This window comes from Schistocerca serialis, chromosome 4 (genome assembly GCF_023864345.2).
Source record: "Schistocerca serialis cubense isolate TAMUIC-IGC-003099 chromosome 4, iqSchSeri2.2, whole genome shotgun sequence".
NCBI classification, from domain to species: domain Eukaryota; kingdom Metazoa; phylum Arthropoda; class Insecta; order Orthoptera; family Acrididae; genus Schistocerca; species Schistocerca serialis.
This window is the reverse complement of record NC_064641.1, coordinates 350407194-350421819: the sequence shown is the minus strand read 5'-3', so window position 1 is coordinate 350421819 and position 14626 is coordinate 350407194. Positions and strand designations below refer to the sequence as shown.

The following is a 14626-nucleotide window of genomic DNA, read 5'->3' as shown; positions in this document are numbered from 1 at the left end:
GTTTAAACGTGTTGCATGATGCGGCAGTTCGTACATCTCAATGTTTATGACTCCATATCATCTGTATTACGTGTCTTACAGTGGTATACTTTTTTAGTGTATTCAGCGGCATATGTGGATACATCTCGGTATTGGACGCCATACCTCCTGAACTAAATGTCCTTTTTTTTTAATCGACTATCTTCTGACTGGTTTGATGCCGCACGCCCTGAATTGTTCTCCTGTACCAACTTCCCAGAGTAGCACTCGTAACATACGTCCTCAGTCATTTGCAGCATGTATACCAGTCTTTCACTACAGTTTTTGTCCTCTACAGCTGCATCTAGAACCATGGAAGTCATTCCCTCATGTCTGAATAGATGTACTATCATCCTGTCCCTTCTCCTTGTCAACGTTTTCCACATATTCATTTCCTGTCCAATTCTGCGTAGAACCTCCCCAATCTTTACGTTATCAGTCCACAAAATTTTCGACATTCGTCTAAAGCACCACATCTCAAATGCTTCCAATCTCTTCTGCTTTGCTTTTCCTACAGTCCATGCTGTGCTCCAAACGTACATTCTCAGAAATTTCTTCCTCAGATTAAGACCTATGTTTAATACTACGGCACTTCTCTTAGCCAGGAATGCCCGTTTTGCCAGTGCTAGTACGCTTTTGATATCCTCCTTGCTCCGTCCGTCATTGGTTATATTCTGTCTAGGTAGCAGAGCTCCATAACTTCATCTACTCCGTGACCATGAATCCTGATCTTAAGTTTCTCGCTGTTCTCATTTCTGCTACTTGTCATTACCTTCGTCTTTCTTCGATTTACTCCCAATCCATATTCTACACTCATTAGACCACTACATTGGGCAGATCATGTAATTCTTCTTCACTTCTACTCAGGATAGCTATGTCATCAGCTGGTAGTATCACTGATATCCTTTCACCTTGAATTTCAGTTCCACTCCTGAACCTTTCTTTTATTTCCATCATTATTTCTTCGATCTACAGATTGAACGGTAGGGGCAAAAGACCACATCCCTGTCTCTAACTCTTCCTAATCTGAGCACTTCTTTCTTGGTCGTCCACTCTCATTATTGCCTCACGGCTCTTGTCCATATTGTACATTAACCGTCTCTCCCTATAGGTTAACCATATTTTTCACAGAATTTCGGACATCTTGCACCATTTTACATTGTCGAACGCTTTTTCCAGGTCGACAAATTCTATGAAAATGTCTTGATTTTCTTTTAGCCTTCTTTCCATTACAAACCCCAACGCCAGAACTGCCTCTCTAGTGCCTCTACCTTTCCTAAAGCGAAGCTGTCTTCATCTAACACATCCTCAATTTTCTTTTCCATTCATCTGTGTATTATCCTTGTCAACTCCTTGGGTGTAAGAGCTGATTGTGCAATACTTCTTGGATTTGTCAGCTGCTTCAGTCTTCGGAATTACGTGGATAATATTTTTTCGAAAGTCATGTCGCCAGACTCATATATTCTGCACACCAACGTAAATAATCGTTTGGTTGCCACTTCCCTCAATGGGTTTAGAAGATCTGATGGAATGTCATCTATCACCTCTATCTTATTTTATTTTAAGTCCTCCAAAGCTCTCTTAAATTCTATTTCTGGTACTGGATCCCCTGTCTCGTGTAAATCAACTCCTGTTTTTTCTTCTATCACATCACAGAGTTCTTCCCCCTCATAGAGGATTTCAGTGTATTCTTTCCAGCTATCTGCTCTCTCCTCTCCATTCAGTTACCACCCTTGCTTTTAATTTAACCGAAGATTTTTTGTCTTTCCTATAAGCTGTATGAGTCCTTCCGATAATCATTTATTTTTCGATTTCTTCACGTTGTTCATACAGCCATTTCGTCTTACTTTCCCTGCACTTACTACTTACTTCGTTCGTCAGTAACTTGTATTTCTGTATTCCTGAATTTCCTTGAACATTTTTGTACTTCCTTCTTTCATCAATCAACTGAAGTAATTCTTCTATTACCATGGTTTGTTCGCAGTTACCTTCTTTGTAACTATGTTTTTCTATGATTGCACTTTTTAGAGAATGTCTGTTCCCCTTCAATTATACCGCCTACTGAGCTATACCTTGTTACTGTATCTATAGCCTTAGACAACTTCAGACGGATCTTGTTATTCCTTAGTACTTCCGTATCCCTCTTCTTTGCGTACTGATTCTTCCTAATTAATCCCTTAAACTTCCAGCTACTCTTCATCACTACTACATTGTGATTTCAGTCTATATCTGATCCTGGGTGCATTTTACTATCCAGTATCCGATTTAGGAATCTCTGTTGACCATGATGTAATCTAACTGAAATCTTCCCGTGTCACCCGGCCTTTTCCAAGTATACCTCCTCCTATTGTGATTCTTGAACAGAGTATTCGCTATTATGAAATTTGTTACAGAAATCAATCAGTCTTTCTCCTCTTTCATTCCTTGTCCCTTCCCCTAGAAGTGCGTTCGAGTCCGCCATAACTATGAGATTTTCATCTGCCTTTACGTACTATATCACCATTTCAGTATCCTCTTGTGCTTTATCTCTTCATCTACAGCTTGCGATGTAAGCGTGTTTACCAGAACTATCGTTGTCGATGTAGGTTAGCCGTCGATTTTGATAATAATAACCCTATCACTAAACTGTTCACAGTAACAGTCTATGCCTGGCCTCCTATTCGTAACGAACCCTATTCCCTTTAGGCCATTTTCTGCTGCTGTTGATATTACCCTATACCCATCTGACCGGAAAGCCTTCTCTTCTTTCCATTTCACTTCACTGGCCTCTATTATATCTAGATTGAGTCTTTACATTCCCATTTTCAAATTTTCTACGTTCTCTACCACGTTCAGGCTTCTGACATTCCACGCTCCGACTGGAAGAATGTTATCCTTTCGTTGGTTATTCAGCCTTTTTCTCACGGTCACCTCCCACTTGGCAGTCCCCTCCCGGAGATCCGAGGAAATGGGGCTCTATTGCTGAATCTATTGCCAATGGACAGATCATCAAGACACTTTTTTCAATTACAGGTAACATGTCCTGTGGACACACTTTATGTGTCTTTATTGCAGTGGTTTCTATTGCCTTCCTCATGCCGTTGATCATTCTTCCGACTTTTTGGGCAGTTTCCTGTCCCATGGACTAGAAAGTGCCCCACCTCTGTTCGTTTCTCAGTTTTCTTTGAGAAGGCCGTTGGTAGAATGAGGATGAGTTCTCTTACCGGAACTCTTCGGCCGTCAATGCTTGTTATTGATCAAAATTTAATCGGCGATAGGTTTCGAACCCGGAACAGAAAACGTTTTGAATACTGATCTGAGACATTATCCCTACATTATGCTTGTCGTACAATGATATAATTTTGCTGGTACATTCAGTGGTGTACGTGAATTCTGTCTGCAAACTGTGTAGCGAATACGGTTAGTTGTAAAGAAATGATAAATTAAAAACAGTATTCTTCATGCGGAATTATTACTGCATGTACAGTGAAAATGTAGTAAGCGATAAACTTTTATTTCCATCAATTTGTGGTATTATCAGCGAGAAAAGTTTCGCAAGGGTTTGAATTTATCTGCAAAGTTTGTTGCACGTGAGCTACACTGATTTTCCACCCACACCCCTCTGATACATAGGTAGGTCTTACCCCATAGCAATTTTTTCCAGTCAGTAAGTGATATGTCTACCTAATTTGGTTGACATCAGGCCAGTGGTGTAGGAGTGTAGGAAGTATGTAACATTTATACATACATACATACATAAATATGTACACTGATTTTAAAATACATATGGATACTGATTTACACAGTTTAACAGTCGAAATTTAACGCCGGCACAACTGTTCTCGTGAATATTTCTGATATGAATTTATAAACCTGTGCCATCAGAAAGTACTTCTTGGTTTGAAGAGCCTTTTTGTGGGCAGTATTACCGTTAGTGAAACATGAAAATCAATGATGCTTAAATGAAGAGTAACCCATTTCTTCCTATTGTCATTTTACATCACCATATAGATGATCATTGGTCATAATAAGTCAGTTAGCTCCCTGGTTCAAATGGTTCAAATGGCTCTGAGCACTATGGGACTTAACTTCTGAGGTCATCAGTCCCCTAGAACTTAGAACTACTTAAACCTAACTAACCTAAGGACATCACACACATCCATGCCCAAAGAAGGATTCGAATCTGCGGCCGTAGCGGTGGCGCGGTTCCAGACTGTAGCGCCTAGAACCGCTCGGCCACACCGGCCGGCCGTTAGCTCCCTATCGTGGGATGGAATCGTTTGCTAAAATTACTTTCGTCGGCAATATTCTCATTTAAACGAGGATGCGACGAGTGATAATTGACAGCCCAGTGTATGAATATTTGGTTTCAACAATAAAGTAAATATGGTCGTATTTGACATTGCAGTATAGGTGATATGTATAGAACGTTTGAGGTAGAATGATAAACACAATGTAATTTGTACCAAAGGCCTACTGATTTTTCTTGGAAACGGTTAGTAAGGGCTAATGCTTGTAAAGTAGTGAGGATAGCGAGTGCTTCATTCCTCGTCCGGCCTGACTGTTTCAGCAAACGAGGGGTCAGTGGGACATCATGTTCCTCATCTCCGCTGGCGTGGGCCTGGTCACGTTCCTGCTGTACTTGGTGCTGGCCACCGACAAGGAGCAGCCCTGGAACAGGCCTGAAGAAGAAGGTCTGTACCGACGTGCACGGATTTGTACTTCTCATTTCCAAAAATACGCACCATTCTACTTGCTCTACAGTACTGTTCCAAAGGTGGTGATAAAAGCTAAAATCATCAGTGTTCACAAGAACTTTCAGAATCCAAACTGCAGCTGATCCAACGCAGAGAGCGTAGTTTTTATGTCACTACCGACACTCCATAGAAAAGAAACTCCTCATAGCACAACTTACGCTAAGAATTTACTAGAAGGGTTCTCTTTTATCAATGATATGTTGTAAGTACCAGTAGTATCTCCTACAGAATTATAGAGCTTTATCCTTTCGGGAACTGCGTTGTTAGAGACACTGTGGTTTGTTTTCGTATGTTTTTTATTAACGGTTTTAATTCAAGTCAGCGTTGTCTGGTTTACATCTTTTATTTGTATTGCTGTTGTCATCGACATGTATCGCTACTTATTTATGCGCAGTTTATCTAAGATATACGTTCCTCCTTCGGATACTATTCTTTTCAATAGTCTCTGGCCCTTACAAAATATTGCACAGTAGCGAAACGTAGGTCAGGCGTTCAATACGAGCTGCGCTCAATAATGAATCAGCTTTGTCAGATTTAATAGCAGTGCAGCTACTTGCAATGGGATTTCCGCTCTGAAAACAAAAATAGTAGCAAAAATTCAGTTTCCTGGACTCGTAATTCTGTTGTCTCTTTTGATAAGCTTGTTTTCAAATGAGCTTCCTCCCGTCGCTTGTTCTATCTGCATGACCGTGTAGTTCGCTCTCTAATCTCTTTAGCATTAACTCCCCTCCATTAAGTCTGTATATCCCATTTTGACAACAGTGCTGCTGACATTTGTTTAATTCGTTGCTCGTGTATTAATTAGAGCTATTCTCCGTATCCATGCTCCTGTTTCACACAGAATACTGCTCATATAGCATTATTTCAAGAGTATGTTATTTAACGTATCTCGCGGAAGATGCCATTGGACTTGTTTTCTATTATTATACCACTGATTCAATAATGATGCAAGACACGACTTCCCATAAGACAAGATTCTCTCGTAACTCACATCCAAACATCCAAACACTACACCTGCGGCTTACTCATCATCACATAAACCGTGCTTTCTGTCTGATGAACAGCTTTCCCAATTATTATCTTAAAGTGATTTACTCTCATTTGACTTTAGGAGAACGAAGGCAATTCAAAACAATAAATTTTTACTTCCTGTTGCTTGTATACTTCAGCATTCAGGTGTTCTTAGGAAATATTTAATAATTTCTTGGATTACAATTAAGCAGTAAGGTCGTGCTGTCACATTAATGCTTAATTAAGTGCATGATTATGTTGATTAATTGTATATGGGCCTTATTGTGTACCATTCTTGAGTGTTCTGAAATATGTTTTAGCGTTTATAATTCGAGGCACTTGTTCGCTGCAAATAAACAAAAACATTCGTGAAAGGAAAGACCGCCCTATATTTCGCCAAGGTGAAGTTAGTAAATATATTTCTTGGGGTTTACGGACCAAATCTGTTACGTAGCACAGATATTAATTATTTCCCCTCCTCTTTCTCCTAATTTGAGCAATTTCGATGGTGACACATTTTTATCTCATCTATCAAACTTCTCTTTGGTCTTCATCTAAATTGTACATACGATCATTTATCAACAAGCTTCACCTCTAGCTAACCATCTCTGTGTTACATTTCCTTTCAGTTTGTAAGACTGTGTTGACACTGTCATCATTTATGTGTAATATTTCCAACACAACAAAACATGCGAAGTACCAGAATGGGACGGAAATCAGTACAGTTTCAGAAAAATTGGATGATTTATTCAAGAGCACGTCAATAACGCGGTGATCCACGTCTGCCCCTTATGCAAGCAGTTATTCAGCTTGACATTGATTGACAGAGTAGTTGGGTGTCCACCTGAGGGATATCGTCCCAATTTCTGACCAACTGGTGCGTTAAACAGTCAACATTCCGATCTGGTTGGAGGGTCCTGCCCTCAATTTTTCTAATCGTTTCCAACTGGCGACCTTACTGGAGAAGGTAGGGTTTTGCAAGGACGAAGACAAGCTGTAGAAACTCTCGCCGTTTGTGGGCGGGCATTATCTTGCTTCGCTGGTTTTCGGAGTCAATTCGAAGCGGGACTCACGTCTGAAGACAATTTTGCTCCAGTCAATGAGATTCCAGACCGACGACGCCCCGGCGGTGGGATATCAACCTGATTGTCGCCCGCCATAAGGCTCGACAATCACGAGCGATGGTCTGCTGTACCATTTCTTTTCATAGTAGGACCCTTCTGGTTGTATCCGTGGCACAGTGGTACGTCGACGATGTTCTGCGCCATCCTGAACTTACATTTCAGCAAGATAATGCTCGCGCGCACACCGCGAGTGTTTCTATTGCTCATCTTCGTGTTTGTCAAACGCTACTACGACCAGACAGACCGCCGGATCTCTCCTCAGTTGTGAACGTTTGCAGCATTATGGACAAGTTCCAACGATGTAAGGCACCAACTGGACAGAATTTGGCACGCTATCCCTCAGGAGCACATACAAAACTCTATCGATCAATGCAAAGCCGAATAACTGTTTTTATAAGGGCCAGAGGTAAAGCAATGAGTTATTGGTATTTCCTGTTTGTGAAGCTCGCTTATGTACATCATCTATTTCTTTCGCAATTGTAATAATTTGATTGTCTGTAGATGTACATCACACCTACCAATTTCTGTCCCATTAGGATAATTCCATCGTAGTGCGTCGTTTTCCTTCTTAGAGCGTATTTTCATTTCTTCTTCAGTTTTTATGCTATTTTCCCTTGATGCTTTTTATTCCATCTGTAGTCATATAGGATATCCTTTCTACATCACTATACTAGTGAAAACTGCCTGCACTGTGACGTTAATTCCGCATACGACTTATAATGACACGTTCAGAGGAATAAAAAAAATACCGTACGTACTAAATCAGTATCGGTTGAAATACCGTATACCCGAGTAACTGCAAGCCTTCGAATATGACTATAAAGTTTTCCCTGTAGGAAAGCCATGAACGTGTGACCGAAGGGCTAAATCGCAGGCATGTTAATCAGCTAACGTGTTAAGAGATGGATGGATAAGGGGGAGGTATCTCCACTGCAGCGAAGTAGTCTTGCATGTTAGTTGCAACATTTGGACGGGAATTCTCCTCATAGAATGCACGTAGAATAATGTACTTGAAGAAAGGGACTATCTCGAGCTCTGAAACTTTCAGATGCAGCAGTCAGTCCACATTTCAACGCTACAATACTACAACTCAGAACAGTTTGGATCACTGTCACATTATTATTATTACCGTATGCATCAATTACAGTAATACACATTCAGCAAAACAAAGAAATATATATAAAAATGAACATGTGAAAGTATATGCAAGTTTTAAAACGGCGCAGACTACACTTGAATGTTGATGGACTCGATCCAGCGGAGTGCCTTGTGGGATGCTTGATGGAGCTTCTCATTGCCACCAGGGAAGCGTCTGATTGGACATTCATTCACAATGTGGCCCATTGTTTGGGTGTCACCACAGTCATACACACTGTCACTTGAAAAGCCCCACTTGTGCATGTTGTATTTGCACCTACCCTCTTCAGTCCGATATCTCTTTAACTGCACCCACACCTCCCTTGGTTGCTGGAAGCCTGGAATTGGAACTGTTGGATTGTCGGGTTCTTGTAGGTTGCCACTCACGTTTCCACTCTGCGCCCTGGTCGAATCCTGTGGATAGCATTTGGACTCTCATTTCACATGATGATCTTCTAGATTTGGGGCGTTTCCTGGGCAGTGATAGCAAGTCGTCATGAACAGGGATCGAGTTTTTTTTTCAGAAACTTACTGACAGAGGTTGTAAAGAGCAGCTTTTCACATGATATCACACTAACGACAACGACACTATGCGTTTGTCCAGTACTAGCCGTAGTAGATGCACTATACTTCCACTGCATTTCATATCCCTTCAATGCTGCTGTAGCTCATCTAATCAGAAAAGAGGGTATGTTCCTAGTCAGTAGAGCACTAATGATCGTTTTAACTCAATGGTGTGTTTGCTTTGACATCATGTGTATCCTGTAGATGAGTCCAGAATGTGATGTAAGACATTTGTGGCAGCGCCCCATCACTGTATCTTCGATTAAAGTCTGCCACGTGCGGTTTTGTCATCCTGTGCTGTCGTATTTGGAGCTGCAATGTCTGGATATGATTATTCACCTGCTAGATTGCTTACAAAACACACAACTCAATCTAGAATACCGTTCGCATAGGACCGATTACAGATTGGAGAAATAGGGGATATTGGACGTAAACTAAGAAGAGCGACACGAATGCTTACAGGTTTGTTTCACATTCAGCATCAAGGAAAAGCTGAAACGCCAAAACTGACAGATGCTTAAAGGTAGACGTCAACTGTACGGCAAGAGCGGCAAAGTTCCAAGAACTAGTATTAATCCTTTGGGGCAGTTGTCCACTGAAGTGAACAGCTGTTAATGTTGCTTCTTTGACGTTTTTAATCCTCCTGAGGCTGTAAATGCACACAGTCCATTCCAGTGGATACCCTTTACTGTGCTGTGCCTTGCGTGCCTCAGGGCTGTTTAAGAACGCCAAAGAAGTGACATTAGCAGCCGTCCACTGCAGTGGACAGCTGCACCAGACGGTTCAGCGAGGAACCTAGGAATGTACCACAGTCACATATCGGTGCTGTAAAGTGTACAAAGAGAAGATTACACCTATGACAGCACCCACAGAATCATTTTAGTGCCCATTCTTCTCCCGCTTCATTCATGAATGAAACGAAAAGAAACCCAAAATGCGTGGTGCAGTCGGAAGTGCCCTCAGCTATGTACTTCACTCTGGTTTGAAGATTATAAATGTAGATGTAGATGTGACTGTAGATGTAAACGTGGAATTAGATGTAGGTGACCTCTTTAGTGCAACAACTCCTGTTATCCAATTTGGCCCCGTAAGTGCTGCATCTACACGAAAGAATAAAATAGATTCGCTCCCGTTCAAAATCTGAGACATAATCGTAGCTTGGTCTTCGCCAAAAAGACGCATAGTGATAGTTATCCCTGCAGCTAAGAATAAGGAGCATACAGTTCTTACAGAACACTATATAAGAAGGATATTTACAAAGAGCTCACGCATGTCACATTGTAGGATAGTTCGAGTCATTTGAATATCAGACACTGCTCCGACTTAATTTTCTTCTCCTTCCATTTCTCGTCATGATGTGCCATTTATCACGAACAATAGCTTCGTTTTGAGGATATATGAACTTCCTTTTACTCCGTATAAAATGTCTTCATACTGGATCTTGTACACTGAAGACACACATGGGTCATACTGCTAGGGAGGTTGCTCACATGTTACGGTGTGTGCACTGTCATATGACTCATAAATCTTTGGTTGATTTGTATCCAACAAGCATGGTCACAGTTTTGTTAGAAGATTGTGAAACCAAGTCACAACTTTTCTACATCTTATAATGAATGTACGATCGTCATGAGAGCATCATAACTGCAGGGCGTTTCCAGCGATCGTAATCGACTAATAAAGGTTGAATGACTTAATTTACTTCATTAGTAAGAGCCAACACGTAAACAGGGCATGGCCTGCGCCTTACACAAATCCAGCCACGGAGTCGAAAGCGAGGGCACCGAACCACATCGAACCGATTCATTTCCATTTTTAGTGGTCCGTTAAGCAATATCATGTCTTCAACTGACGAATCGGTGCTACTGCTGTGGAAGTTACTGAATCTTACCGCTATTCAGCTCCGATACGCCACAAAGTTTACTCTACTTCTTCTCTATCGGTAAAGCTTCTCTTTTAACTACTTTCGGTAAATGAGTCCGAAGCAACAAAAAATAATAAATGTAAGGAATTTAGCTACTTGTGTAATAACACCGGAAATCACGGACTATGACCATTACTATGAAGCAAAAGATTTCTTTCGGGCAATCAAAAGACTCAAAAAGTGAGTGTTAAATGAAAAGAACTATTATGGAAAGAAGGAGTAGCATATTGACTGAAAAGACGAAATATTAGATATTAGAAAATTATTTTAGTGTTCCCCTAAGTAACGAAGATCCAGTCGAATCATGAGAGATAGTGAAAGTGAGGAGAATAATGACCTACCACACTATGGAAGAACTGAAGAGTAATTACAATATGAAGATCAACGAGGGACCTACATATGGAGGAACACTGAAATGAAGAAAATTGGCTGCACCTCGTGATACTGTGCCTAACGCAAAACATCATCAGCTGCACGAAGAAAATGACTAAATGAACTCGGATTTGGCCAGTTCACAAAAATGGCCAATCGAAAGACTGTAGCAACTCTCGAGCTATACTCCTCAAAATACAAAATGTTTTTTTATTTGTTGTAAAGATTTGTAAAAGCTATGGAACACACCTTGCCTGACCACCAAAAGAATTCCGTCAAGAGCGCTGAACTGTGCATAACACATTTACTGTGGGTACTCTCGTAAAATTGTGAAACGGATCCTTTTATCTCTGTTTATTGACTTTAAAAAGACGCAAGACCACAACCATCGCGACTGTCTACATAATATCATCGTTGTTAACTATAACTGGACAGATGAACAACCTAACAAGCATAAGCACACAAGAATCGCTATCAGCATTACTTTGTGATGAAGAGGTATCTGTGGAGTTCTAAATTGATTGTTGGGTCACGTAGTGTGATAAATTATTCTCACTTCTACTTGATCAACTTGTGATATGCTATCTGAACTCAGTTATAGCAGATCAATGACATAACATAGAACGGACATCGTATGTGCCGTACGCAGATTTTCTGGTGATAAGCAAAGAGAAATAGAAAATTAGAAGCATGACAGAAGGTATTATGTAGCACGCCGACCTTCCAATAATCACCTGAAGTCTGATGGAAGTGTAAAAGATGTGACTGTACTTCGCGGAGGCACATGCCTTCCATTTGTGACAAATACTTAATTGTGAGAAAAAACATTAGTGTGCTGCTACATTCGGAGTACCTCTGTGTAGCGAAAATGATCGATGACGATAGAAATTACAAGAGGGCTCTGGAATACGTTGTTATGCATGGATAACAAAAACAAAATTTTGAAATAGTAAGATCCCAATGGTGCTGGATGCCTTGCCATAATAAAGTGCATTTAAATATGTACCATAGACCGAAGAGGACGTCTTTCAAAGTACGACGGGGTCGTATTTAACAGGAACAACTGAAGGACTAAATGAAACAATTCCAGATTTATAGGCCTTGTAGAAACAAAACTGGAGTTTTTCAATTGACTGCAATTCTCTTCATTTCCTTTTAAAAATTCAACCAGTTATGACAAAATTCAGCTTCATTGTATTTCGAATGAAACAAAAAGTTTACTGCTGATTGTCTTTCATTCACGCGCAATATTGGTGCTGCAACAGGTGCGTCTTTTTGGATGTTCTGTGATGCTGTAGATGTACGTCTAAATAGATACGCTAGCAAAGCTTTTCAGAGCTCTCACATTTGCAGTAGCCAGCGTAGCTGAAATAATCAGTGAGATATTTCTGGAATTTTTAGACAAACTAGGAATGTAGTCTCTTTGATATTATGAATGAAATGTCTTAACTGTGCCATACTGTTCATTGTTTCTTTGCTTACAATCAAGATTGGTGCGGATCGATGGAGATGATCAGGTAATGAGCTTAGTTTTGACCCAGTTGACTTATAGATTCCGATTAGCACCTGTAGCAGATCACTTACCGCTTTGTGAAACTAGACCCTGGATACCTTTCACCGTTGTCTCCTATCTCAGAAAATATGGATGTAAGAAGTAATATACAACGTTTCCTACGACAGCGAATGTAGAACGCATCCTACCACATACATGCACAACCTATGTTCCTTATTTACTAGAAAATTCAATTCTTCATTATCATTTTATCCCACCAGTTAAATGTTGGGCTTATCACTCGTAGAGGAAGGAAATGTCGTTGGAACTGAGGAACTGCTTAAGTAATTTCAACCAAGTAATTTCACTAAATGATACAATAAATTTTATGGGAACACTGTACCCTAGCATCCTTATGACTGGATGTGGAGAGGGTGAAATTTGATGAACGTATTACTAAGTGGGAAAGCTTTCTATGGAAATATGACATCCAGGAGTCAAGAGGGGTGGAAGTGAGATGATACGTAAAACATAGATTCACTCTCAAACGCCGAGAGCAATTAATCTGACTTACTAGTTGAAAAAAGAAGATACCGTATGAGTAACACAATAGTAGATCACGTAGAAGTTTCAAGGGGGTATACAGAAATAAAGCTAGGGTCGAATTCATGGGTTTCGGTGTCAAAAAGTTGATTCCTTACAGTCCCAGTGACATTTAAGTGCAAGTTCAGTCGAACAGAATGAAAGGCTAGGGGTGGGTTCCAAATCGCCTTGCTTTTACTACAGACAAATTCATTCTGGAAGGGAAAGAAAAACTGCTGTTTAAACCAAGTTTTTTCCCTGAATTAATATTTTTTTATACTGACCTTATTGTCTTGTTACACATATAAATAAAGTTACTTTGATTTCTCTCTATAAATAGATTTAGTTCCTTTTGCTGTCTAAAAGCACTCAGAGACAAGCAAATAATCATGTGATGTCATATAATCAGCTAATATTTTTTTAATATTCAGCTAAAAAATTATAAAAATTTGGAGGATGCATCATATAAATTTTTCAGTATAATTTCTATAATTGAAGCAGTCATTTATTGTAGTTATTAACATATGTGCCCGACAATGTAAAAAAAGGTTTTGTTCATTCTTACTGCTTTCATGTATTATTTTCACTCATCAAGAATACGCTGTATTTTCTAATGTAGTATTGCAGAAAAAAATTGCCAAAAGCTGTTAAATTACTAATATATAATTTTCAGTCACAGCCTGAGAGGAAACTATAAAATTAAATTTATAAATGTATAACATCATGCAATGTGTAATTTATGTGGAGCTAAAATTTTTTGCTTTTATATATCAAGTACTCCATAGTATACGACAAAATAATAATTTCGTATTTATTTTATTTGTAGTGTGTCAGATTCCAGAGACTCCGGAATCCTATAAGAAATTCGTCGAGGGTCATATCAACAATGCGTTTGAGAAGGAACAGTCAGTGCACATTTGAAATGCAGCTGTAAGCTGTGTTGGACGTTACGCTTAAATTAAGTCTCATATTTATTTAACTTTTGTAACGATTATTTGTTACCTGTTGTCTTGTAAATATTATGTAAATAGTTGTTGTGTAAAGATTGCAATGTTTTACATATTAAATATATTGTGTTACATGAAAAAATTACGTTTCTGTGACGTATCCGATCACAGTTTAGTTATGCAGGTGCCCCCAAAAACGAGAAACTCTTCAACTGAACGCACAGGAAGAAATACTAGTCCCACCTGCTGCTGTTCACGAGATGCAATTGGAATACGTGAGTGTCAAGCGTACTCTCCAGAACTTTTATACGGAGTCTCCTGTAGCTTTATACCGGTTAGGCTCTAGTACAAGTGACAGTCTTTGCACAACTGTAGTGCCTGCGTGTGCAAGTCAGCCCTAAACAATAAATCGAATGTTTCTACTTCCTAATAGACACACACACACACACACACACAAACACATCGAGAGTCTATTTAATCGAATCTGAGTTTCATCTGGGGCAACTTCAACCTAACTTTGTACACATGTGACTTGGTACAAACAGACAGCTGTGTTCAGGGTAGGACACTTCTAGCTCCAGTACTTGTAGGGGATTGTGTTGTGAACAAGATGACGTAAACGTGTAGCACTTGAACACCTGTACGAGTTAAAGCGAATACATACTCGGCTCAATTAGCGAAAAAATATAGTTTGGATAAGAGACGACTAACACGTGTGT

The 14626-nt window shown here is 39.8% G+C and overlaps 1 protein-coding gene across 1 annotated transcript in view; it reads left to right on the top strand.

Annotated features, from left to right (window-relative positions):
• Nucleotides 1-13959, top strand: part of LOC126474453 (putative inorganic phosphate cotransporter) — a 155684-nt gene extending 141725 nt beyond the window's left edge. Inside the window, exons 9-11 of the mRNA XM_050101925.1 lie at nt 4568-4691; nt 12376-12403; nt 13787-13959. Coding sequence (XP_049957882.1) covers nt 4568-4691; nt 12376-12403; nt 13787-13820 — 186 coding nt within the window. The 3' untranslated portion in view covers nt 13821-13959. The remainder of the gene's footprint in view (nt 1-4567; nt 4692-12375; nt 12404-13786) is intronic.
• The last annotated feature ends 667 nt before the right edge of the window (nt 13960-14626 follow it).